The 26186-nt window shown below is 40.8% G+C and overlaps 1 protein-coding gene across 4 annotated transcripts in view; it reads left to right on the forward strand.

Annotated features, from left to right (window-relative positions):
• LOC140340209 (receptor-type tyrosine-protein phosphatase H-like) overlaps nucleotides 1–26186 on the forward strand; it is a 362696-nt gene that overhangs the window by 273095 nt on the left and 63415 nt on the right. The window contains exons 15-19 of one of the 4 annotated variants that reach the window (XM_072425256.1): nucleotides 9815–9905; nucleotides 10674–10750; nucleotides 11245–11373; nucleotides 13558–13692; nucleotides 21632–21754. In XM_072425256.1, coding sequence (XP_072281357.1) covers nucleotides 9815–9905; nucleotides 10674–10750; nucleotides 11245–11373; nucleotides 13558–13692; nucleotides 21632–21754 — 555 coding nt within the window. The remainder of the gene's footprint in view (nucleotides 1–9814; nucleotides 9906–10673; nucleotides 10751–11244; nucleotides 11374–13557; nucleotides 13693–21631; nucleotides 21755–26186) is intronic. The other 3 variants (XM_072425257.1, XR_011922623.1, XM_072425258.1) reach the window with 3 other exon arrangements.

Consider the following 26186-nt stretch of genomic DNA (forward strand, 5'->3'; position numbering starts at 1 on the left):
CAGAAATGCAATGGATTTTACACTATAGTCCATTTTAAATTAAAACACAGTAGGTCAGGTTCAAAAAAGACATAAGTCCATCAAGTTCAACCATTAGGGAAGTAAACATACCCTAGATGTAAAACCCTATGGATATAGTTGGTCCAGAGGAAGGCAGGGAAACCCCTTGTACAATATGCTTAAAAAAAAGGATCGGATGTTTCCTCCATCAACGGTCTCTGTTATCTTTACTTTAAAGCCTTAATACCCAGTTATATTCCGTGCTTCTAGAAAAGCATCCAGCTTTTTTCTTAAAGCAATCTTTAGTAGTTGCTGAAACTACTTCCTGAGGAAGCCTATTCCACATTTTCCTAGACTTTACTGTGAAGAATTCCTTCCTTACCTGAAGATTAAACTTCCTTTCCTCCAGAAAGAGTGCCTCCTTGTTCTTTGTAATGATTTTAAAGTGAATAGTTGGGAGGAGAGTTCTGTATATGGACCATTTATATAGTTATACAAAGTGATCATCTCCCCTTAAATGTCTCTTCTCAAGGGAGAATATATTCAGTTCAACTAATCTCTCCTCATAGCAGAGTTCCTCCATTCCTTTTATTAGTTTAGTTGCCCTTTTCTGCACTCTCTCCAATTCAGCAATGTCCTTTTTGTGAACTGGTGCCCAAAACTGGATTGCATATTCCAGATGTGGTCGCACCAATGCTTTGTACAGGGGCAGAATTATGTCTCTATCACTGCAGTCTATTCCTCTTTTAATACAAGAGAGTACTTTGCTAGCTTTAGATATTGCAGCTTGGCATTGCGTGCTATTAATATGTCTGTGATCGGTGGAGACTGCGCATGTGCGCCTGCTAGGAGGACACGAGATCCCGGGGCTCCTGCTTACCGCTGCTGTATGTAAAAATAAAAGCCTTCACATACACCAGACTGCCAAGAAGATGAAGAGTAAACAGAATACAGCCACCCTGCAGCCAGAAGACAAGTGACAGTCCTGGGCTTTAGACTTCTTTCTCTCCCGCACTGACAAAGCTCCCCCTCCCCCATGGGAAAAGAGGCTGCAGCCAAAATGACGTGGGACCCGGCCACAAGGCAGGAGAAAACTGCAACTGTGAGTAACCTTTGCAGCTCCAAACTGTTATAGAGAGATGGTCACACAGAAAAAAGGGCTCTGGAATCCACAACCCCCCCCCCCTTCCCTCCCTCCCAGACATGGCCCAAGTACCTGCCAGCTCTCAGTCTGCCCCTACATCTGGCATAACCAGGGAGGCTTTTTTATGTGGCATTGAACATACAGTCAAAATTGAGATAGCCAGCCTGAAGTAGGACCTAGGTGCATGAATCTCAGCAGTGGAAGAGGTGACAGATGATTTTCAACAATCTTTTAAACAGCAACGCTTAATATTAAATGACTACTACAGCTACACAACCTGGAAAACCACAGTAGACGTAATTTTAAGATTATGCAGTCTGCCAGAGTTGGTAGAACCCGCGGACCTACAACGGTCACACAAATTTTCAACACACTGGTGGGTGCCCCTCAGGACAATCCTATTGCAATTGAAAGAGTCTATAGAGCTCCTGGTCAACGGTTTCAAGACCCTAGCAGAGTGCGAGATGTCATATGTAAGATGCTGTCATACTCGCTGAAAAAGGATATATTGAAAGCTGCTAGGTCCCAGGAGGAAATTCTTTTTCAAGAGTCACCCATTATGCTTATGCAGGATCTCTCCCACCATACTCTAGCACTGAGAAGGGCTCTGCCCCCTCTCAATGAGTTTTTGAGAGTGAATGGCCTAGGCTACAGGTGGGGGTTCCCATTTCACCTTACGGCCTCCAAGGATGGGCTGACAGCGGTTTTTCGTAGCATTGTCGATTTGCCTTCTTTTTTGGCTTCCTTATCTTTACCACAAGTCTCATTGCTGTACTGGCTAGGTTTTCTGGAGGATCCAGAGGGTTAGGAATGGCAAACGCAGCACAGAAAGTGCAACAACTGTAATGCAATACCACAGAGCAAAGTCCACACCTGAGGACTGATGGAAGGAGTCATGCCCAAAAGTTTTTTTATATCTGGAAGGGGGCTTACACCCTCTCCCCACTTATTTTTCCCCCTGGATTTCATAAGAAGATTTTAAATGTCTCATGATTACTATTGCACTATTTCATATCTGTGTTATGTTTAAATGCCTTAGAATCTGCTGCCACCTAGTGGCCTTTCCCCAATATTGCTCTATTTACATGTGTTTAAATAGAAAATGTTCTCTTTGGAGAATAATCCCCCAGATCACGTTGCCCTTTGGTGGCACTGTGGGTTTTTGGTTTACCCCATCATATAGTGCAGCTGTTTATTCTTGTATATTTTATGTTTGCTCTTTTGTGTGCGGATACTAATAGTTGCGGCTAAAGTAAATAGTATTTTCAAGCTATTTAGGCGGCTTCCAAAGATGTTATATTTTTTTTGGTTTACCAATGTTGTGGTGGGGCCGGGATACCCCCCTTTGATGTAGGTGCCTTTACAGTCTCTACACCAGGGTCCTCGCCTGATGGAGCGAGGGGTACTAGTTGTCTTCCCCCCATTTTATATGAATAGTTGCACGTGTCTGGTGGGCATTTTCCTCTGGGTATTTCCTGAGGACCCCGCTTTCTCGGGCACCTTTTCTGAGGAATTTTATCCTTATTGCTTGTGGTTACAAATAGAACCCTATTTTTGCTTACTATTGCCTAACAGAAATACAACCGATTCCAAGATGGATTCTATAAGGATTTATTACACTTAATGTTAAAGGTTTGAATGTGCCGGAAAAGTGCACAAACCTTTTGATCGTTCTTCACAGAACCAAGGCCCAGATAGCGTTTCTACAAGAAATGCACTTTGGAAATGACAAAATCCCCACACTACAAAATCGCAAATTCCCTACAGCTTGCTCATTGCTGCTCTCCTAACTCCCGATCTAAAGGGGTGAGCATATTACTAAGTGCTTCTGTATCTTGGTTTCTAACAGCAGCTAATTATGATGGAGGCCGCTTTCTTTTTTTAAAAGGCACTCTCAATAACCAACCACTTACCTTGGCTGCTGTTTATGTCGCCAATACATCACAAGCTTTGTTTTTGTCTGCTCTGTTATCCCAACTAGAGGAATTTAGAGAGGGCCTCCTGATTTTTGGGGGCAACCTAAATTATGCCCCAGACAGGGATCTAGATGTTTTCAGTGCTCCACAGAGAGCTGGTTGATGTGTGGAGAGTTTTCTACCCGGCAGAAAAGGATTACACCTTCTGTTCTAGGCCACACTGATCCTACTCCCACATAGATCACATCTTGATCCGCCACTCTGATCTTGCAAGTGGTAGAGTGTTCAATAGGGAACATTACCTTTGCTGATCACGCCTCGGTGTTCTTGAAAGAATCTCTTTCCTATGCAAGCCCAAAGGTTTGGACCTGGAGGCATCCTATTTTTTGTAAACACTACACCAGATGTGAGTCCCATGATTGTATGGGACGCACACAAGGCTGTAATAGGAGGGGTCCTCATTAAGCAAGGTTCCAGATTCAAAAAAGCGGCCACCAAGGAGACACCGAAATTAATCCTAAATATTAAGAAAAAAAATACTTAAGAGGACATTGAATGTCCAGTTGGGGAAAGAGTTAATACTGCTTAGGGATAAATTGGTTGATCTATGTTTTGGTCTAGTCAAATGCAGGTGTACATTTTACGAATTTGTTTGTTCTTAGAAAACTTCATCTTGAGGAACAGCTGCTTGCACAAATAAGTGCTGCCATACATTGGGATCACACGCTTGGCACGGGCTAACAACTTTGGAAACTGAGCATGTGGCAGCTGACAGTAGAAGTCAATGAAAGTCTCTCTACGTGTGCACGTGCTTGGCATCGAAATGCTCCTTGAGATTCGATCACTTGAAAGTGCTGTTGGTGTAGTTGCACACCAAACACAGGGTTGCCACACTGGATGAAGAATAAATGGTCAGTCCATTTGGGGTTTAAGACACAACGTTTGGAGGTCAACCTTCCGGAGACTGATAGCTGCGCATTGCTTTTGCTCTTTAGGCATAGTAAATTAGGGTTACTGTGCGGGAACTCACAAACATTCGACAATTCAATTAGGCCAGATCCAACAATAAATAACTAGGGGGGCATTAGGCCAGACTGGAATACTGGCTAGGCTGTATCTGGCCTAAAGGCAGGAGTTTGCCTACCTCTGGTCAAAAGGTTATTAGTGGTGTACTCCAGGGTGACAGATGACACCAAACTATGTAATGGGCTTAAACCCACACAGGGTTTCTAAATTCCACAAGCAGACCGGGATGTATTGTTTGATTGGGAAGCCAAGTGGCAAATGACATTTATTATTGAGAAATGTTAAGTTATGCACTTGGGGGAAAACAACATGCATGCTTCATACTGTCTAGGGGGAATACTGTTGCGTCCTACTTTCCGTCCTATTTTTTCATTCTAACCAGTCTGTAGTTACTTCGCAATGACTTTTTGCACCCTTGGACACCCTAGGAACCACATTGGCATTACGCTAATCCATTGGTACAATGCCAGTGATTGAAGAATCTCACAAAATTAGAAATAATGGCTTTGAAATAACTGAACTCAGCTCTTTGAGGACATGTGGGTGTAATTAATCGGGTCCTGGTGCTTTGTCAACCTTAATTTTGCCCAACTGTTTCTCAGTCATATCAATTTTGAGCCATTGTGACTCGTTTAAGGCAGTGACATTGATATTATGAATTTGGACTTGAGCTATGCCATTTTCCTTTATGTACACAGAGCTAAAAAAAAAGGGTTTAGTAAATCTGCCTTTTCTTTATCGCCAGTTACCAACCCAGAGAAATCCTTTAAGAGGGCCTACAAGCTCAGATCTGATCTTTTTGCTGCTAATATATTTTTAAAGAATGTTTGGGTTTTGCCTTACTTTCCTTTGCAGTCTGTCTTTTCATTTTGTAGTTTTGCACATTTTATCTCCTTTTTACATATTTTATTATATTCTTCATAGTTTTCAAACAATGAAGGTGATCCTTCATTTTTATATTTTTGGAATGCCCTTTTCTTGTTCTTTATGGCTGTGAACCGCATAGGTTTTAATTTTAGCCTCTTAAACTTATTACCCATTAAAATATTTTTTTCAGTGTGCTTGTGTAAAACAGACTTGAAACAGTCTTTTTTCTGTTCTGTGTTCTTTGAGGATAATATTCTCTCCCAGTTCAAGTCACAGAGAGCTGCCCTCATAATGGAAAATAAGCTATCTTAACAATAAATTATTTATCTTCCCTGTTTTTGCTTCCTGTTTACAGCTTACATTAAATTAATTCATATTATGGTCACTGCTGCCTAGATTCCCTTATATATGCACATTGGTTATAAACTCTGCATTGTCCCTCCACCATTCCCATAAATCTTTCCCTGAGCACAGCAGACCACCTTTTATTTAGGTGCAAACTATCTCTGGCATACAAGTTGTACCCCAATAAAAAGTTAGCCCAGTGCTCTAAGATTCCAAACCCTTCCCTTTTACACTAACACTTAAGTCATGTGTTTAGCTGGCTAAGCTCCCTCTGCCTTTGCTGCGTTGCGCATGGCACAGGCAATATTCCAGAGAATATAACTTTGGAGGTCCTTTCCTTCAACTTGAAACTTAGTTCTTTAAACTGATTTTTAAGGATCCTTCATCTTCCATCTATCCTGTCATTGGTTCCAACATGGAACCCCTCAGCCCCTCCCAGTAACTTTTCCAGTCCACCACATGCAGAACCCTGGCACCAGGGTGACCGCAAGAGTTGCGGTCACCCTGGTGCCAGGGTTCTAGAGTTGCCACCACTGGGTCAGGGTTCTAGAGTTGCCACCACTGGGTCTGCCACCTGCACATCTTCACATAAATTTGTTAAGGTGCTTAAACACAGGGCTGGCTTTCTGTTTCCAGTAGCCCCTACCACTCCCTCTAACTACAGCAACCTAGTTCCCTACATGTTCATCCTGATTAACCTCTCCACTCTCCACATTTAAGCCAATGACCAGGAGACCCCTCTCAAGGTGATCCAGTGATTTCAGTGTTGCAATGCGTTTCTCCAGCTGTCCAATGCGAGATTCCAGAAGGGCGACATGCTCTAATCTGTCACAGCGGTATTCACCTAGGAGCTGTTGCTTCATTTGTTACATATGACAGACTGTCACTGAACAAAACCTTCCATTTGCTATCACTCATTTTCCCATTGTTTTCAATGAGTTTTCAAAGTTTACTCACAGTTTGTAGTCACTTTAAGGATTCAACTCCTGTGTTGTCTAACTCTACTTGATCCTAACCAAGAGTGAGCAAGCTCAAGGTGATTTTGACCAGAACTTAAATCACCCATAAAACCTTGACCACTCACTAAGGTCAGCAAGGAAAGAAAAAAAACTATTAAAAAAAAAATGACAGTCAAACAGACACAACTGGCAAATACACAATATCAGCACAATATCAAAAAAACACAAATCCTGTGTTTTCTACCTCCACTTATTCCCAGCCACTTGTTTCACCAACCAAGAGTGAGCAAAGCATATCATGCAGTTAAGACAAAGAAACAAGTAATTAGGCGGCAGTGTTGCAATGGTATAAAAAAAAATTTAACACTTTTGGTAGTATAACCATTTTGACAGTGTTAATCCACCCCAACCAGAAAATTGTAGCTCATTATACAACTGAAGGAGAGATCCAACATGTGTAAGTAGAGGTCTATAGCGTAGTTCTGCTATATCTGAAACATCAGATAAAATTCGAATACCAAGATATTTGGTAGAGGTGGGCTGCCATCTAAAAGGGAAATTAGCTTTTAGCTTGGACACCCGGGTTTAGGACAAGGATACCATTTTCAGTGTTAAATCTAGGGATTCCGTACCCAACCTGTTTGATGTTTATGTTACATTGTCCTATTTAAATATATATGTACATAAATATTTTATGTAGATATAAAAAAATATTAAATAGAAAATACATGTAACTAAAGGAACCTGATTTTTATTTTAAATGCCCTTTTTATTCTTTGAGATGCCTAAAAATTCTCTTTAATCTTGTAATTATACATATTGAGATTGGCATACATTTAAATGAGCAGTAGTCATTCATTTTTTTTTTTTAACAGCAGATCCATACATTTTTAGGATCCCACCCAGAACATTTTGAATATAGTCATTATTTGTTTTTGTGGAACTGTGCCAAAACCTTTAGAAAAGTCCACGTTTACTATATCTATATTTGTCTAAGGTTGTTGCTTCCCATCTCATGGAAGAAATAATGGATAGAAATAGATTTGTTTGATAACTTTATTTTTCATTAACCTCCTGAGCGTTACACTGAGGTCTAGATTTCTGTACCAAAAGTGATCCACTGTTTTTCATGAAATTTTTTTTTTTAATTGTAGACCTGTAACTTACAGAAATATGTCCGAACAGGGGTTCTAGTAGATATTATGAGTATAAAAAATGTTTGAAACACACAATCATTTAAAAAAAAAAATTACTTTTAATAAAATTAAAGGAAAAACACAAAAATCAGCTTAAACATGACTACATAAACAAAGCTTGAAGCCATGGCAGGGGTCAGGCAGGCGGTGATGTCCAGGTCCAGGCAGAGATGTCAGAGTCCAAGCAGAGGTCAAAGCAGGCGGAGATGTCAGAGTCCAGGCAGAGGTCAGGGCAGGCGGCAGGCAGAGATGTCGGAGTCCAGGCAGAGGTCAAAGCAGGCAGCAAATGGTCAAAATTAGGCGAAGATCAGCAAAGGTAAGATAAGACACAGTGTTACACACTAGCCATCCAGGGAATAAGTGGCAATTTTTAAAACTTTGATTCTGTATTTATTGGGGTTTGTTTTGAATTATTTTGTATTTGATTGGATATGGGAGTTTGTATCCAATCCAATACAAAATAAGAATTTGAATTTCCAAGTTATTTACTTTTATTTTATTTATTTTTTTATTTTTTTGTATTGGATTGGATACAGGAGTTTGTATTCAATCCAATATAAAATGAGCGTTTGAAATTACCAGTTATGTACTTTGTATTAATTTTATATTATTTTGTATTGGATTGGATACGCAAGTTTGTATCCAATCAAATACAAAATATAAATTTGAATTTCCAAGTTATTTACTTTTTTTTAATTTTTTTTATTTTTTGTATTGGATTGGATACGGGAGTTTGTATTCAATCCAATACAAAATGACAGTTTGAATTTACCAATTACACACTTTTTATTTATTTGAATTATTTTGTATTGGATTCAATACAGGCGTTTGTATTGAATCCAATACAAAATGAATGAATGAGTGTCCATTTGAATTTCCCGCACACGCGCCGACGTCATCACGCACGCAGGGAGGAGCCGTCCGGTTTTTTTTTTCTCCGCCGGACGGCTTCTCCCTTCAAAGATCATCCGGCGCTGGAACGAGAAGGACGTCGGACGATCAGCGGGACCAGGTAAGAAGGCCGGCCAGGCCGGCCGGGCGGCGGAACACAAGATGCCGGCCAGCGGAACACAAGATGCCAGCCGGCATCTTACCGGTCCCTCTGGCACCCGACGCTGGAGAGGGAGATTGACGGACGACGCTGGACGGAGGACGACGCTGGAATACGAAAACGACGCTGGATGAGCACAGGGGGACCAGGTAAGTATGGATGGGAAAAATCCCGGGGTTAACCATCCTTGCAATTTTTTTGTGCCCGAACGAAGGTCGGGCTTAACGGCAAGGTGGTTAACCTATGCTGTATAATTCTTTTAATCTTGTTTTTAAAACTAAAATTCTAGTATGTGTTTTTTTTTCCAACTGAAAAAGCCCTGGTCCAGGGTCAGTGCTCAGACACCAGTTTCCCAATTTAACTCTGCACTCTTCACCTATAACAAGCCCTTGCACAGCTTTGGGAGGCTATCTGTGCTGTCCCAGCATATGGTTGTCCCCAGGACTTCTGTGTGCAAGGGATTGGGTCCTAGATCATGTCTAAAAAAGGAATGACAGAGGACCAGGAGGTCATACACAGATAATAAGTCTGCCAACCAAGGTAAAGCAGGGTGAAGACTTGAGGTATGGTCACAGGCAAAGGTTGGTCCAAGCAGCATACAATCACAGGGTCAGGAAACAGGCAGCAACAGTAAATCAATACAGAATCACACCGGCAGCATGTCAGCTAAGCTTATGGCTACAACAGGCAACTGGCAACTGGTCCTAGCAGCCAACGGCAGGACAGGGTGAAGCCACAGACTAATGTGCTCCTAAAATCCCCTTTAGTTGTGCACAGCCTCAGAGTATGGGCTGGGGTTGCTAATAAAAGGTACATTTCAGGCTGTATGGCTAAAAGGAAGCAGGAGATACTGTAAGCTGCTGAGCGGAAGACAGACAATTAATTCCTTGATTACCTTGCTGTCTCAAGTTATACCACTGGATGGAAAATAGACAGGATGACAGGATATCCTGCAGTGGCACACAGCACAAGATCGGCCAGATAATATTCTACTAATACCGACCCTTAGGTATTTTACGTCCAATACGTTAAATTTAGAGTTCTGTAGTTGTTCAGTGAATACTCTGATCCCTATTTACATATAAATACCAATAGCCTTACATCAATCCAAAGTCATCAAAAAGATCATTAAAGAGTTCCAGGGGAAACAATTATTTCAATTTAGTAGAACTTCTAAGTAAAATTTTTGTAAAATTCTCAGGAGTGTAAGCCACATATAAATTAGCCTTATGCAGGTTCAATGGTAGTTGTCACCAATCATTATATTGTTGTTATCAATTAGGTTTTCTGTGTTTATGCTTTGCCAACAGGAACTAAGTTCTGTTGGAACAGGACAGTCAAAAAGTGCTGCTGAACTACCAGAAAATAAAGCAAAGAACCGGTTTATCAATGTCCTTCCATGTAAGTTGCCACAAATTTATTCCTAATAAGGATGTACAGTAAAATAACATTGTATTACTTATAACTAAATTAACTAATGTTGAGTTTTGAGTGTAATCTTTGTATAGTTTTGGTATATTAAAGCAGACCTATCACCAACATTGGTATTTTACATAAAAGGGTAGACAACCCTTCTATGAAAAAGTAAAAAGGTTTTTTTTTCTGCAACACACTTAAAAAAAAAACAGTGAGATCGGCACTCCCTCCATCCCCTCTTTGCAGCAGGCTACGTCACCCCATCTTACACCTGGGTTGTGCAAGATCAGGTGACGTGTCCAGAAGGCAGAAGAAAGATGAAGATGGTAGCGATCAGTGCACATGAAGTGCCAGGATAAAGATGGATAGATAGCAGGATGGCGCGGAACCCAATCGAAGACATCCCCAGCAGGATCGAAAGAGACCTTATGGGTCTGTCAAGCATGGATCAAGTGGGATGAAAAAACTGAGAGAAAATCAGATGATTACCTTGAAATCGTACCATAACACCAAATGGTATCTTGGTGCAGACCAGCCACCCAAACATGATAATGTTGCCAAAATAATGAAGCTACCATGGGAACTGTGGGAAAATTTCCCAAATAAAAAAAAGCATTTAATTTTCCTCTAAATAAAATAACTCCAGTTAGCCACTGAAGGGTATCACTTGCACATTACAGACTTTCTATTTTTATTAAAAAATATATAAATACTTGCTGTATTTATATTATACATTTGTGTATTATTTTGAAGATGATCATTCTCGAGTCAAACTGACTACTATCAATGAAACAACCAATACTGATTATATCAATGCCAACTTCATGCCTGTGAGTATCTTTTTTTTTAATCATTTTAGCTGTTGTATTTTACTGTTTTGTCACATAATATTTCAGTACTGCTTATTAAACCCAAATTTTCAGTATTTTATTAAATACAAACACAGTAATATATCAATTTTTAATAAAATGTAATATATGAGATTGTGTAGGATAAGCAACAAACTATGATATCCAATACCCTAATATCCACCGTGTGCAATGTTATCAAACATGTATCTTGCAACTGTATTTTGAATTATTAATATTGTGAATTATTGTTGAAAATGTTTTTTTTTCTTTTAACCCCCCCTAGTGTTTAAACTTTAAATAAAAAAAACACTAAAATCTGTTAAAAGGGTGCATAAAAATAGTGAAACTTGTAATATAACTGTAATTATATATTTACAATAAAGATTTCTTTGTATTGGACTCAATACAGTTATTTTGTATTGAATCCAACACAAAATTATTTGAATTTCCCGCCTCGCCTCCCGCACGAACAGGTGCATGCACCGAAGTCACTTGGAAACCACGAAGAACATCTCTGCAGTCTCCGGGAGAAGATCGGAGAAGGACACCGCCCGTGGACTTGGACAAACGAGCAGGACGCCGGAGGACGTAAAAGGAACAAGGTAAGTGGGGTTTTTAATTGTTTTTAACGACCCCAAGTCTGACTCGGGTTAGATTTTACTTGCAAAAAGCGGTAATCCCAAGTCACACTCGGTAATACCGCTAGGGGGGTTAACTAATAGTATTTTTTCTCAGCTTCCCTTACACTTTATGCTTTCATTTCACTTTTTTATTTTTACAAGTGGGCCCATTAGGATGTACCTAATTTTTTTTTTTTTTGCTCATGACTAGTAAATCTTTATAGCACTGCCTTTTTTGGTATACATTGGGCCTGATTTATTAAAGCTCTCCGAAACTGGAGAAGATAGACCATCATGGGTGAACCTGGGTGATGCAGCAAACCTGGAATGGATTTTTAGAAATCTTTTCATTTAGAAATCTGGTTTTTGACAAATGTTTTCAATTCTGGACCAGATCCATTAATGGTTTGCTTGATTACCCATGCTCATCCATACTGTATTTTAGGTAAGGAATAGGTTGTAGCAAACATGCTGACCTTTATCTGGAGAAACGGTCTGTGTGGGTTTTCCAGAGCCATAGAGCATGATTTGTGGAACAGGATGGCCAAAAACGTCTTCTTTTTGTAAAGAGTTGCAGGTGGTTACTAGTTTTCAAGTGCATTTTTTAGAGAAATACCATATCTGGATGTAAGGAATGTAAGTGAATGGAGACTTTTCTCCCTTTGATAAAGCAGTAAGGGCTACGTACACGCATCAGATGATTCTCGTCTGATAATCGCCTCAGGGCTGATATCTAAGAGGAATCTGGCATGTGTACAGTGCTCATCGTCCGTCCTAGCGGATCAATGAGGAACAATTGTAATGACAGTGAAGAGGAGAGAGCACAGCCGGGTGCCGCTATGTCGTTCTCCCTCTCCCCTCTCCATGGAGCAGAACGGCATTGTATGTACAGCATTTGTTCGTGCATCATGCAGCCTTTTGTTGTTGGAAAGGATCATGAAAGACAATTATTGCATGTGTGCACCCAGCCTTAGACCTCCCAGCATTCTAATTACTGAAGTGAAAAACACATTCCTTAATTTAAGGAAGACTAAAAACCAATACACATAGAATTCAGAAGACATGGAATAGAAGATAAGGCAAAATGGGAGTAAAAAAAGAGTAAGGGCACTTACAAATATTAGCAAAACTGGTAGCATATACAGTAGCAAGCTGATAAGCGATAAAAAAAGATAAAAAGACACTTACTTTAAGAAACATTAAAATCAAAGTTTAGAAATTAATTAAACATCTTACATTCAGCAATAAATAATAAAAAAGCAATCCTAATTAGGGAGATTAGGGAGAGCGTCTAGGAGAGCTTTCAGTTGCATACATGCAGTTTCTACGTTTTCAAAGACCTTGGTCGTATTCTGCATTGTGACTTTGAACTTAACTAGATGAAGCCATCACTCTGAAGATGTTTGAGCTTCTTGTAAGCAAAGAGGATACATTTATTTAGTTGAGGTTTCTCACAATGACAGTCTTAGATCTGGAGGAAAATTTCTTGACAATATATTTATTAAATTGGGCACCTCCTTTGCAGTGAAATGCTAGTCTGTAGTAGAGAGAGAGTGAGGATTGTGAGGATAATCCATTGTAACGTAGTTGGCAATCAATCGTCAGAAATCAGAGTCAGAGAAAACTCACTGGACCCAATGTGGTTAGGTGTGTTATGTTGCTGTTTGTATTTTCCATATTTTTTATGTTGATATGGTTAGGTATTTTACATAAATTTCTGAGCTACAAACAGTAGCTCTCTTATGTTTTGGGGTTTTTAGGTTAAGGATAACCAAAGCTATTGGTGCTGCTATGTTAAAACCAGTTTTTAGGCTGTGTGGCTGCACAGTGGCAGCCACCCTCATTTTTCTCAGTAGGTCATCTTTGCCTTTGACAATCGCAATATAAAGCAAAACACTTCTCAGGAACACTTGTCACACGACAGGAGGCAGGGTATAAGACCACCAACACCAATTCAAGCAAACATGGGTTGGGAAAGTAGATATTGCTCACTGCACAAAAGGTTAGCCTCTATTTTGACAGTCACCCTTACACATTTGCATGTAGATTTGTGAAACAAATAATAGTAAGTGACCATCAGTTCTTTGCACAGGAACAGTGTAGTAATATTTTGAAATTCTATGGTTTGTACTCAATCTTGCACTTAATCAAATTCCTGTTTTGCAGGGTTATAATTCTACAAAGGAATTCATAGCCACCCAAGGTCCTTTGTCGAACACCACTGCAGATTTCTGGAGGATGATTTGGGAGTATCATGTTAACACTATTGTAATGTTGACCAACTGTATGGAAAATGGTCGGGTATGTTCATTGTTAAAACTATCTTAATTTGGTCTGACAGGGATGAGGTTTGGAGACATTTTGGGTTTAATATGAATTTCTCAGTTTCACTTTGTATGTGAACCCATAATGGAGGGTAGGGAAACATTTAACAAACAATATGTGAATAGTTCTGGGAATTCTTTTGTTTACTTCAGAAGAATGTACCATGGAAATGGTCTAAAACAGAATGCATGCAGAATCTGCAGAGGAAACGGTCAGTGTCAGATTCTGTAGAAATAAACAAAGGGATTTCTAGTGCTATTTACATAGAGCAGGGGATCTGTCATTTTAGCCATGTATTCACATCACTGGTCATTACATGTTTGATTGAGGTTGAATTAACACATTGGACAATGTTTTTAGCCTTGAATTAAATTTGGGATTCATTTTTGCTATGGGCATATCAGCCAGATTCTGATGCAAATTGACCCCAGCTGTAAAAACATCTTTTCCTAATTATGCTTCAAATTATTGTGCAGCAGGGAGACATAGAAACTTAAGGAAAGGTGACATAGTTGCAGCAGAGGAAACTAACAGCTAATGTAAGGCTGAGGCAGATGTGTATGCGTGTTGGATAGTGTTCATATTCCAGTTAACATCCTATGCTGTTTCAGGATGCCTGCTTGCCAGGCACTATCACTTCTTCCATCAGGTCATCTTTTCTTTGTAACTTAACATGAAAGAATTTGTCCCTGTCATTCAGCCACACTGTTAAAAGCAAGTAAAGACTTCCAGTTCCAGGTTACCATGGACGTGTAGTGGTACAGCAAGGCTCCCACTCAATTGCCGTTCTACAGCTGTACCACCTATCCCTCCCAGGGAGCGACTCCGCGATAGTCGGCGGATGAACATTTTTGTGGCCAAGACAGCAGCTCCCTGGGGAAACCAAAGGACAAAGACTATGTACCGCAAGTCAAGATGGTGGATGGCCAATCGTCTCAGCACTCCTCTGCATCTAAAGATAATCTCCCTCCAGACCACACCAAGATAGCAGAGGCATTGGCTATCCTTTTCATGCCCACAATACAGGAGGCAATAGACGCTGCAGTTTGCAAGGGAATAAAATCAAGAGCCAAGCTAATAGACTCACTACTGCTGAAACAAGGATCTCTACTAATGAGGATGATTGGCTATAAGCTGGAACCCAAATAGCATCTTGACTGATAAGGTAGATGGTCTGGAAAACAGATCTCGGCGGAATAATTTTCATAATATAGGACACCCCAAATCTATTAAACCTAGCATGCTGTCTCAGCTTTGCACTTCTACTATACCTGAGCTACTAGGCCTGGACCACGTATGCAAGATAGAAAGGGTACACCGACATCCTATTATGGCAAAATACCTGGATTATGTGTATTCCATGCCTACTCCAAGTGGTTTACTTTTCATGATTGTGCTTTTGCGAATAAAAATTATTTGTACTTCCACAACCCTTCATGTACACCATATGACAGAGCAGGACTATGATGTCCACAAGCTATTTTATCCTTATCTGCCAGCACAGGATTTGTTTAACCACCAACAACTACTTTATGAAGAAACAGGACGTTATCCATTCAGGTTATGTCTCGTGTAAAAGTGCATTATGTTGTACTTACTGGGCTACATCCACATGGCTATTCTACATGTCTTGAACATTTATACACTTTGATACAATGGAGATAAGAAAAGCCACGTGGAATGTCAAGGGACTGAGATCCCCTAACAAATGTATGTCAATTTTAAGACACCTCCAGAAACTCAAAACAGATGTAGCTATGCTACAAGAAACCCACCTGGACTCCTTAGACTTTCCCAGTCTACGTTAATTGTAAGTGGGGGAAGTCCTCCAGCAGTGGAAGTAAGGCAGGGGTTATTTTTTTACTTTTATTGTTTATTGTTTGGTTGTTTATTTTGACAAACGTAATGTCACTTAGCAGACATTAAGGGGAAGACTTTGCAATCATTTTCCAAAGTGTTCCATAGATTTCCCGCCTAAAGAAAAAGCGATTTCTTGGCATGTTGTTCATATGCTGGTTTCCAAAACGTACTAAAATTTACCATTTTAGTAAAAAAAAAATTCCAAAATGTCTTGGAGTTGCTGCACTCATATTAAAAAAAAATATTGTAGTGCAAAGGGCTAAATGAAATAATTTGGAAACAACAAATTCATAAAATTGGACTTAAATTATATAACAATTAAACTTCAATTTTATTTTTAATAAATTGGTTAATTTTAGTACAAATTTATTTAATTAAATTAAAACTTTCCCATGACGCTCCACCCTCCATGATTGCAAGTGATTGCCATCACTGACATGGTACCTATGGATTAGAGTATGGCCAATGTGGTTCCTATCTTCAAAAAGTGGGCAAAGTCATTACCAAGTAACTACAGAGATAGATAAAGAACCACATTGAGAAGTTTCTGATAGTATAGTATTGTGTATAGTATATTCTTATAGTATTATATGATTGAGTCATTGTCAGCATGGATTCAAGAAGGACCGAACAAACAAGCAAAAGTACTTTTCTTTTATGAGGAAGTAAACAGGTAGACAGTCGAGTAGCAGTTAATATAGTGTACTTGGATTTTACTGAATCTTTTGACACAGTACCCCACATGATAGAGAACTGGCTTAAAGACCGCATCCAGAGAGTCGTGATTAATGATTCATACTCTGAATGGTCTAAGGTTATTACTGTACCCCAAGGTGACAGATAACACCACACTATGAATTAAGTCCATACAGGATGTCTATAATCTACATGCGGACCTAGATGTATTGTTTGATTGGGCAGCCAAGTGACAAATTACATTTATTATTCAGAAATGTACAAATATGCACTTGGTGGCTAACAACATGCATACGTCATATTGTCTAGGGGGAATACTGTTGGGGGAGTCAGAAATAGAAAAAGATCTGGGGGTTCTGGTAGTTCATAGACTTAATAACAGCATGCAATGCCAAGCTGCAATATCTAAAGCTAGCAAAGTACCCTCTTGTATTAAAAGAGTGATAGTCTGCAGAGATTGGGACATAATCTTGCCCCTATTCAAAGCATTGGTCTGACCACATCTGGAATGTGCAGTCCAGTTTTGGGCACCAGTTCACATAAAGGATATTGTGGAATTGAAGAGAGTGCAGTGAAGGGCAACAAAACTAATACAAAGAATGGAGGAACTCAGCTATGAGGGGAGATTAGTTCAACTAAACCTATACTCCCTTGAGAAGTGGCATTTAAGGGGGGATATGATCACCCTGTATAAATATATAAATGTATAATATTTATATATATATTGGTTGAGATATATAGAGCAGTGGTCTCCAAACTTTTGGATGTCACGGACCACTAATTTCACAGACTCTGGACCGCGCATGCACGGGGAGCCGTGTGACACTCAAAGGGGAAGAAACCTCCCCCAGAGTGACATCATGATGCTCAGAGTGGGTGGGTTGTGTCTCTGCAATCCATACAGGAGACACTTGGCTCCCCGCGCATAATATGGTTCACAAGAAAAGCTTGGTGGTCCGCGCCTCTTCCCCCAGAGTGATGCCATGAGGCCAGAATCCACCCATTCCTCCATCGCAGGCTCAGACCAGCTGCTAAACATCCTGGGGGCACAGTAGCACAGGGCTGTGACTATGGGGGACATGATCAACGGGGTAATGAGAAGGACCCAGCTGGGTGGCGCACTAGCCAGGTAATTTTTCTGCGGACCACCGGTTGGCAACCACTTCATTGGAAAGTCAGATAGAGATTCTGCAGAAGAAACAAGACTGTTTGCAAATACCAGCTTTAAACCTAGCTGTGGAAGTTGGAAGTCCCAGCGAAAAAGGTTTACGTTCTGGCCACTTCTGTCTGAGCTACTGAAGAGTCCAAGGGTTTACTACGCTCTAAGCAAAGACACAGGGTCAAAAGTTACCTAAGCAGCATGCTAAGGAGTGTAAGGACCAAACCTGGTAGGAGAGCAGGGTGAAAAGCGAACAGTAGGGAATGCATTTTTTATTGAGTTAGATCTTACACTTGTTTTTTTACTAATTTTTGGGTGGTGAATCCAGAAATGACCCCAGTTTTTTGCTATCACATCCAGTTTTAACAATACAGGGTACCCCCTATTTTTGTCAAAAAACATACAAATTTCACAAACAATTAAAAAAGAATGAAATAATAACTTGAATGTACTGTTTGTTTAAGTTCCTTTTGTTCATACAAAGGATTTATTGTTACTCTATGACAATAATTAATCGGGTAAGCGGTTAAGGTAAACATTTACACTTTGATATAGCTTTTCCTTGAGTGTTCAGTGTTAGGACAATCGCGCCGGATGCTTCAACAATAGTCCGCCATCAAATGTACATCCCATCTACTCTGATACTATCCTTCCATGGCCTTCAAATCTTGGTGGAATTCACCTTGCTCATCACTGACTGCACCAAGGTTCTCCGGGAAGTTAGAAAGATAACTATGCAGAAAATGCACCTTGATGCCCATATTGCAACAAAGCATTTTGTAGCTCTCCAAGAGTTCTGGACAATTTTTGTGTAATTATTTGCCCGTGTGTTTCCAAGAAAGACCTTGACAATATCTTTGAATGATAACCAAGCATTCTATTCGACTTCTGACATTGTCCTGATGAAATGTTCATTTTTGATGAGCTGCCGAATCTGTGCACCATCAAACACACTGGCCTTTATTTTTTCAAATGACAGGCTAGGAAATGCCAAACTGAGGTATTAATAATATTATTATTATTATTATTATTATTATTAATAATAATAATAAACAGGATTTATATAGCGCCAACATATTACGCAGCGCTGTACATTAAATAGGGGTTGCAAATGACAGACTAATGCAGACAGTGATACAGGACGAGAGGACCCTGCCCCGAAGAACTTACAATCTAGTAGGTGGGGGAATTAACACACAATATGAGGGGGATATGAAGTGGTGGGAAGTAGTGATGGTTTCAAAAGACAGAAGAAGGTGGGTATGCAAGTTTGAAAAAAATGGGTTTTGAGTGCTCTTTTAAATGAGCAGAAAGTAGGAGCAAGCCGAATAGGACGAGGAAGACCATTCCAGAGAGTTGGGGCAGCTCTAGAGAAGTCTTGTATCCATGCATGTGATGAGGTTATGAATGAGGAAATCTTTAGTAGGTCATTGGAGGAGCGGAGAGAGCGTCTGGGGGAGTACTTTTTTACCAGGTCAGAAATGTAAGACAACAGTTAACAGTTAGATATATGTCAGGGGGAGATGTGGAATTTGAAGGCGGGATGATGATGAGTTCTGTTTTATCCAGGTTGAGTTTCAAAAATCGGTCAGACATCCATGATGAGATGGCTGACAGGCAGCATGAGACCTTATCCAGGACTGAAGGAGACAAGTCAGGGGTGGACAGATAGATTTGAGTGTCATCAGCATACAGATGGTACTGTAAGCCAAAGGAGGATATGAGACCACCGAGAGAGGTGTACAGGGAGAAGAGAACCGGTCCAAGGACTGACCCTTGGGGAACACCAACAGGAAGGAGAGTGGGCGAGGAGAAGTTACCATTGAAAGAAACTTGAAAGGAGCAGTCAGAAAGATAGGAACCAAACCAAGAGAGAGCAGTGACACTGATACCAATGGAGCGCATGATTTGTATTAGAAGGGGGTGATCAACAGTGTCAAAAGCAGAGAAAAGGTCAAGGAGCAGGGAAAAAATGCCTTGAGACTTAGCTCTGATGAGGTCATTGGCCACTCTATTAAGGGCTGTTTCAGTGGAATGGGCAGCTCTAAAACCAGACTGGAGGGGGTCAAGGAGAGAGTTGGTGCTCAGGTAATCGGTGGGTCTTTTGTAGACAAGGCGTTCAAGAAGTTTGGAGACATATGAGAGAAGGGAGATAGGACGGTAGTTAGAGAGTAGGGAGGGGTCCAGTGAGGGTTTGTTGAGGATAGGGAGAATTATGGCATGTTAAAAAGCTTAGGGGTATTTACCAGTAGAAAGGGAGAGGTTGAATAGTTCGGTTAGGGCAGAAGGATGTTGTGGGGGGAGTAGGTGTGGGGTTTAGGAGGGAGTCAATTGTAGAGAAGAGGTTGCGTGGGTTGGAAGCTTGAGAGGAAATACCTGCAGAGAAATAATTTTGCTTGGTGACAGTGAGCTCTGTGTTAAAGCTTTGTAGCTTGGCTTTGTAGTCCATGAAGTCAGTGCTGAGGCCAGATTTCCTGCACTTGCGCTCAGCTGCACGAACAGTCTTTTTGTAGCTGTTTGGTGTGATTGTTGTGCCAGGGTGGGGGGTTGGCAGGGCTGGGGTAGCGGAAGGTGGCAGGGGCAACATTATCCAAAGCCAAGGAAAGAGAGTGGTTTTAAACAGTCTCCTTCAGTTGGCAAGACATTAACAAACTGCTTAATCAGACCCATTTTTATGTGCAAATACAGGAATATAATATTCTTTCTATCAACATGTGGCTCATGTAGAATGTTTGGATCATCTGGTTTTAGGGCAGATCTTGGAGGCCAATACCTTTCCACCCAATGCCTCTCACAAGCTCTGCTGTCCCACATGCACAGATAACAGGGATACTTGGTATATCCACGTTGCTGACCAAGAAGGAAGAATACCATTTTAAGGTCAACACAGATGACCCAATTGTGTTGGTGATATTGCAACAACTCAATGACTCTCTTTATGTCTGCATATTTTTCACAAAGAGAAACTGAATGGCCAGTTGGGACTGACACAAATATACTGCTATTGTGAAGGAGGACACACTTTAAGCTCCGCTTTGAGCTATCGAAGAATAGTCGCCATTCAGTTATGCTATAGATTGTAATTCCCAATTTCTCCATTAAACCAGATATGGTATGGAAATACACAAAGCCACTGTCAGTCCTAAAGTACTGCTGAAATGCAATTTCTGTGGTTGGAAAGAATACCTTTGTTCCTTTTTCAAGTAAGTTTTTCTCACACAGTCTTGATGCTAGAAGTTTTGAAGCCTTCTTCGATAGTCTCAAATCACTCAACTCATGCTGTTCAAATCCTTTATGGTCAGAGTCCTCTTCAATTTCAAACTCTTCATCATTGTTGTCAACTAGATCATCACCATAATCATGTTCTTTAAGGTAGGGTAGTTTAGGGAAAACCGGCACAGGGATTTCATCTGAATGAGCCACTGGGCATATAGCCAATAGTAGACTAGGATACTCCATGTTACATATATTTTTCTTGTTAAATCCTGAATTTTTCACTATACAAAAGTAACAGTCACTGAAATGATATCCTGGCTCTCGCCAAACCATAGGTATACCAAATGGCATCTTATCACGTGTTCCCTTTGTCCACATCCGTAAACCCTCAACACACTGTTTGCACACTTTATGAGGGGCCCAAGACTTATCTTGATCACCAAGTTTAACTTTGAAATATGCCAAATAGGCTTGCTCTACAAATGTATGAGAAACATGGATGAGAAACAGTCGAGCCAAACATGATCTGAAAGAAATACGTGTGTAAGTAGAAAAAAAAGTTTTGCTTATTCACTGCGTAGAGCAGCGCACAACCTCTGACCACACTGTCTTGCATGTAAATGAATAGCCTATACAAATCCACGCTACAGTAATCACATTAATATAAGCAGTAGAGAAAAAACCTGACGTGATAGAAGAAAACTTACTGCACTTTCAGAATTAGCATACCTATTTTAGTGTAAATAAGCTTAAAACGTCAACAAAAAATGTGTTCAAAATTGTTCCCCAGTGTAATTGCATTCAGGAACACCCTGGGTTACTTTGAGGTAATGCAATAAATATTTTTGTATTTTTATCTTCTCTAGGAACACTGCCAATTTTTTTTTTAATTGTATGGAAGTGAAGATGTAAAGAGGGAGAAAGTAAAATGGACTGCTTTTTATGATGAAAATTTTTGACCTTTTTTCATTTCTCATTTTGTAGGTGAAATGTGAACGTTACTGGCCACTGGATTACACACCTTGCACTTACGGTGATCTTACAGTTACTGTTACATCAGAAACTATCTTGCCTGAATGGACAACTAGAGATTTCTCAGTTAAACATGTGTGTTCTTCACTATACCAAAAAACTCTTTTTTTCCACTTCAGTAGGGGCTTTATCATAACAAATTCATTATATAGAGTAAATTATGTACATGCAAACAATCATAATTTTTTCAGTTTGATATCCTTTACCCAATCAAGCACTATTTTTTAAAAAATCCCAAGACACTGGTTGTTCTTTATTATTTGATTAAAAGTTGATTTGTTTAATTTTTCTGAACATAAATATTCTCCTTTGAAGGCCCTTTGAAAAAAAAATACTATCCACCATTCTCTCCTTCACTTTCCATTTCCTGGCTTTAAATCACCTCAGCTTCCAAAATGTACTCCCTGATTTTCACTTATAGCCCCTTCCTATCTCTATCTGATTGTGTATGGTACGTCTCCCATTCTGCCTGCCAAAATTTACCCATGAGTATCCAATTGTTTTCCCTTACAATCTTCATATGATTGTGTATGGTATGTCTCCCATTGTAGATGAACTTATTGCATCAACTTAAATCTCCCCATAGATTTATCTGTTCACTATCCCTTAGTTCCAGCTGAGTGCACACTAATATTTATTGCCCTGTTAACCCCTCCCTACCCAGGTTCAACAGATATCCCTAATTCCTTGTTACTCCCATCAGTCCATCCATATTCAGGGCCCAAAGCACTTCTATTTAAACAACAGGCAAGGTCACGTGGGGACCCTGGTCAATTGCCTAAATTATAAGTGCGATGGGAATTAATCCAGGGAATTGAAGCAGAAATTGGAACAGAACTTGCCTTTTGACTGATTCATACACCTGGACTCCAACACAACTTTTGCTGCTGGCATTCTGAACTGCTTTTTCACTAAGCCATCTCTGTTACTGATCCATCCTATACCACGTATGAAACTCAACAAGCTTATAAACCTCACTACAACCCATATTACAGGACCTGCTCCCATGGACTGTTTGCCACATTGTTTAATGTACTCATATGGTTCTCAATGATGTGGTAAAATGTATTACTCACCTTACGCTCTCCTTGCTGACCGTATTCCCTCTCCTCCCCAGTCTGATAACTCATTGTCTCTCCACTTCTTCACTCTTGCTTTCTCTGTCTGTGCTCCTGCACCTTCTCTACTGCTACTTTCTAGTGACATCTCACCCAAGCCTGCTCCTCCCTTCTCCTAACCTCATCGCCATTCAACCTACCCATAAGATCTTACCTCCTTTCTCTAGCGGTCTATGGAATGCTAGATCTGTTGGCAAGAATTTAACCTCTATACACAACCTTCTCCTCTCTAAATATTTAAATTTCCTGGCTTCCACTAAAACTTGGCTTTCACCCCAGACTCTGCCTCTGCTGCTGCTCTCTCCTATGGAGGCCTGCACTTTACACATACCCTTAGACCTGGCAACAGAGTAGGGGGTTGATGTGGGTCTCATTCTCTCCCCTGACTGGATATACAGAGTCCTTCCTCTCCCTTCCTTTCTCATTTTCACCTTTTTGAAGTCCACTTTGTCTGACTTTTCCGCCCCCTACCCCTCATTGTTGCTGTTTTTTAACGACCCCTCTGGCCTAGTATTTCAATTTGTGGACAAGATTGCTTCTTGGCTCCCACCTATTCTTTCCCATGACCTGCCCACCCTCATCCTCAGTGACTTTAATGTTGCCGTGGATGAGCCCAACCATCCTTCCTCAGCCAAGCTGCTCTGCATTACCTCCTCCTCCCACACACAGACATTGCCGGACACACGTTAGACTTGGTATTTAAAAACTCTTAAATACCTCCCTCCTTGTCAACTCGCCAATTCCTCTTTCTGATCACAACACTATCACCTTCAGCCTATCAAACATTTGTCCCCTTTTGCCACATCCCAGACCTGGTCAATGGCAGAGGGATATCCGTAACCTTGACCACAACCTATTTTCAAACTGCCTTATGTCCCTAATCCCCACCCTCTCAAAAATCACATTACCGGATAAAGCTGCCACTTGGTTCAATGGCACTCTTTCTCTGGCTCTGGATAAAGTTGCCCCTGCCTCCTTCCACTACCCCGTCCTGCTAACCCCCGACCCTGGCACAACAATCACACCAAACATGTACAAAAGACTATAAGTACAGCTAAGTGCAAGTAGAGGAAATCTGGCCTCAGCGCTAACTTCATGGACTACAAAGCCACACTACAACACTTTAACACTAAACTCACTGTTACCAAGCAAACTTTTTTCTTTGCTGTCATTTCACCTCAAGCTTCGAACCCACGCAGCCTCATCTCAACAATTGACTCCCTCCTAAACCCCACAACTACCTTTCTGCCCAAGACATTGCCACCTACTTTAGAGATAGAATAGACAAAATCAGACATGATGTCTCTGCCCACTTCAATCATATCCACCCCTTCCACCTGTGAATCATCAATGGCCTCCCTCAGCTGTTTCTCTGGATGAAGTCTCCTCTCATCTCATCTACTACATGTCAGCTTGACCCAATTCCCTCTAAACTACTCCATGCCCATTCCTCCACCCTGGCCCCTGCCCTAACTGAACTGTTCAACCTCTCCCTTTCTACTGGTATCTACCTCTCTCCTTTCAAACATGCCATTATTCTCCCTACCCAGAAGAAACCCTCACTAGACCCCTCCATACCTTTTAACTACCATCCTATCTCCCTTCTCCCTATCTCTTCTGTTTCTAAAATTCTTGATCACCTAAAATTCTTGATGTCTACAAAAGACTCACCGATTACCTGAGCACCAACTCTTTGACCCTCTCCAGTCTGGCTTTCAAGCTGCCCATTCCACCACAACAGCCCTTACTAAAGTGGCCAACAACCTCATCAAAGCTAAGTCTCAAGGCAACTTTTTCCTCCTCCTTCTCCTTGATCTTTCCTCTGCTTTTGACACTGTTGATCACCCCCTTCTAATAAAAATCACGCGCTCCATTGGTATCAGTGTCACTGCTCTCTCTTGGTTTGCTTCCTATCCTATTCCTGTCTGACCGCTCCTTTCAATAGTAATTCCTCCTTTCCTCCCTGTTGGTGTTCCCCAAGGGTCAGTCCTTGGTCCTTCTCTCTCAGCTGTCTCATATCCTTCTTTGGCTTACAGTACCATCTCTGTGCTGACGACACTCAAATCTACCTGTCCACCCCTGACTTGTCTCCCTCAGTCCTTCATAAGGTCTCATGCTGCCTGCCATCCATCTCATCATGGATGTCTGACAAATTTCTGAAACTCAAACTGTATAAAGCTGAACTCATCATCCCCCCCTCTCAAATTCCAAATCTCCCCGACATATTCCTAACTGTTAACAAAACTGGTTTTTGCCCCTGCCCTCAGGCACGTTGTCTTGACGTCACCTGATTCTGCCCTCTCGTTTACCCCCCATATTCAGAACATTTCCAGGTCCTGTCACTTTCACCTACGCAACATCTTCAAATTCCACCCGTACCTGTCCCCAGAGACCACCAAACTCCTTGTACACACTCTTATCATCTCTCGTCTTGACTACTGTAACAGTCAGTACTCTCGCTCAACAGTCTAATATGATTTCTGCAGCCAGACTCATCCATCCTTCCACCGCTCTTCTTCAGCTTAATTTCTTTGTAGTTACCTTTCATTGGCTTCCATTTCACCCTATAATCAAATTCAAGCTCCTTGTCACACTTACCCTTCTTACCTGGTAAAAAAAAGCTCTCCCCTAGCCGCTGTCTTTGCTCCTCCAATGACCTACTACTAACTTCCTCACTCATAACCTCATCACACGCATGGCTCCAAGACTTTTCTAGAGCTGCCCCAACTCTCTGGAATGGTTTCCTTGCCCTATTCAGCTTGCTCCTACTTTCTGGTCATTTAAAATACCACTCAAAATCCAATTTTTTAAACCTGCCTACCCATCTTCTACTTCCCACCAGTCCATATCTCCTCTTCTATTGTGTGTTACCTCCCCCACCCCCTAGATTGTAAACTCTTCGAGACAGGGTTGTCTCCTCCTGAGTCACATTTTCAAACCCTATTTAATGTACAGCGCTGCGTAATATGTTGGCGCTGTATCAGACATTTGGGTCTCCCTAGGCTCTTCAGGTACTTCAGGACCACAACAAACTGTTTTATGATAAACAGCAGGTAGCAAGGAGGAGAGATTTGCTGCTGGGAGAAGGGTTTATGTGTGACTTTCTGTCCTCAAATGGCTTAGAGAAAGTGCAGGTGAGACATAGCAGGGATATATTAAGCCCTGTAATTTCCTCATAAAGAGACTTTGTTACTAAATCATACTGTTACATTATCACCGGACCCCCTACCCCCTAATAGTGGCAAAGTGAAGTAAACTCATAAATAAATGTTGTGCAAAAATTAAATTGCTCTGTCCCCACCCAAACACTCATACCTAATTCAACAATCTACAATGTATGCATGAACACTTTTAAATCATTGTTTGTTGTCATGGTAAATAATCTAAGC

The sequence above is a fragment of the Pyxicephalus adspersus genome, chromosome 11 (assembly GCF_032062135.1).
Source record: "Pyxicephalus adspersus chromosome 11, UCB_Pads_2.0, whole genome shotgun sequence".
In the NCBI taxonomy this organism is placed as follows: domain Eukaryota; kingdom Metazoa; phylum Chordata; class Amphibia; order Anura; family Pyxicephalidae; genus Pyxicephalus; species Pyxicephalus adspersus.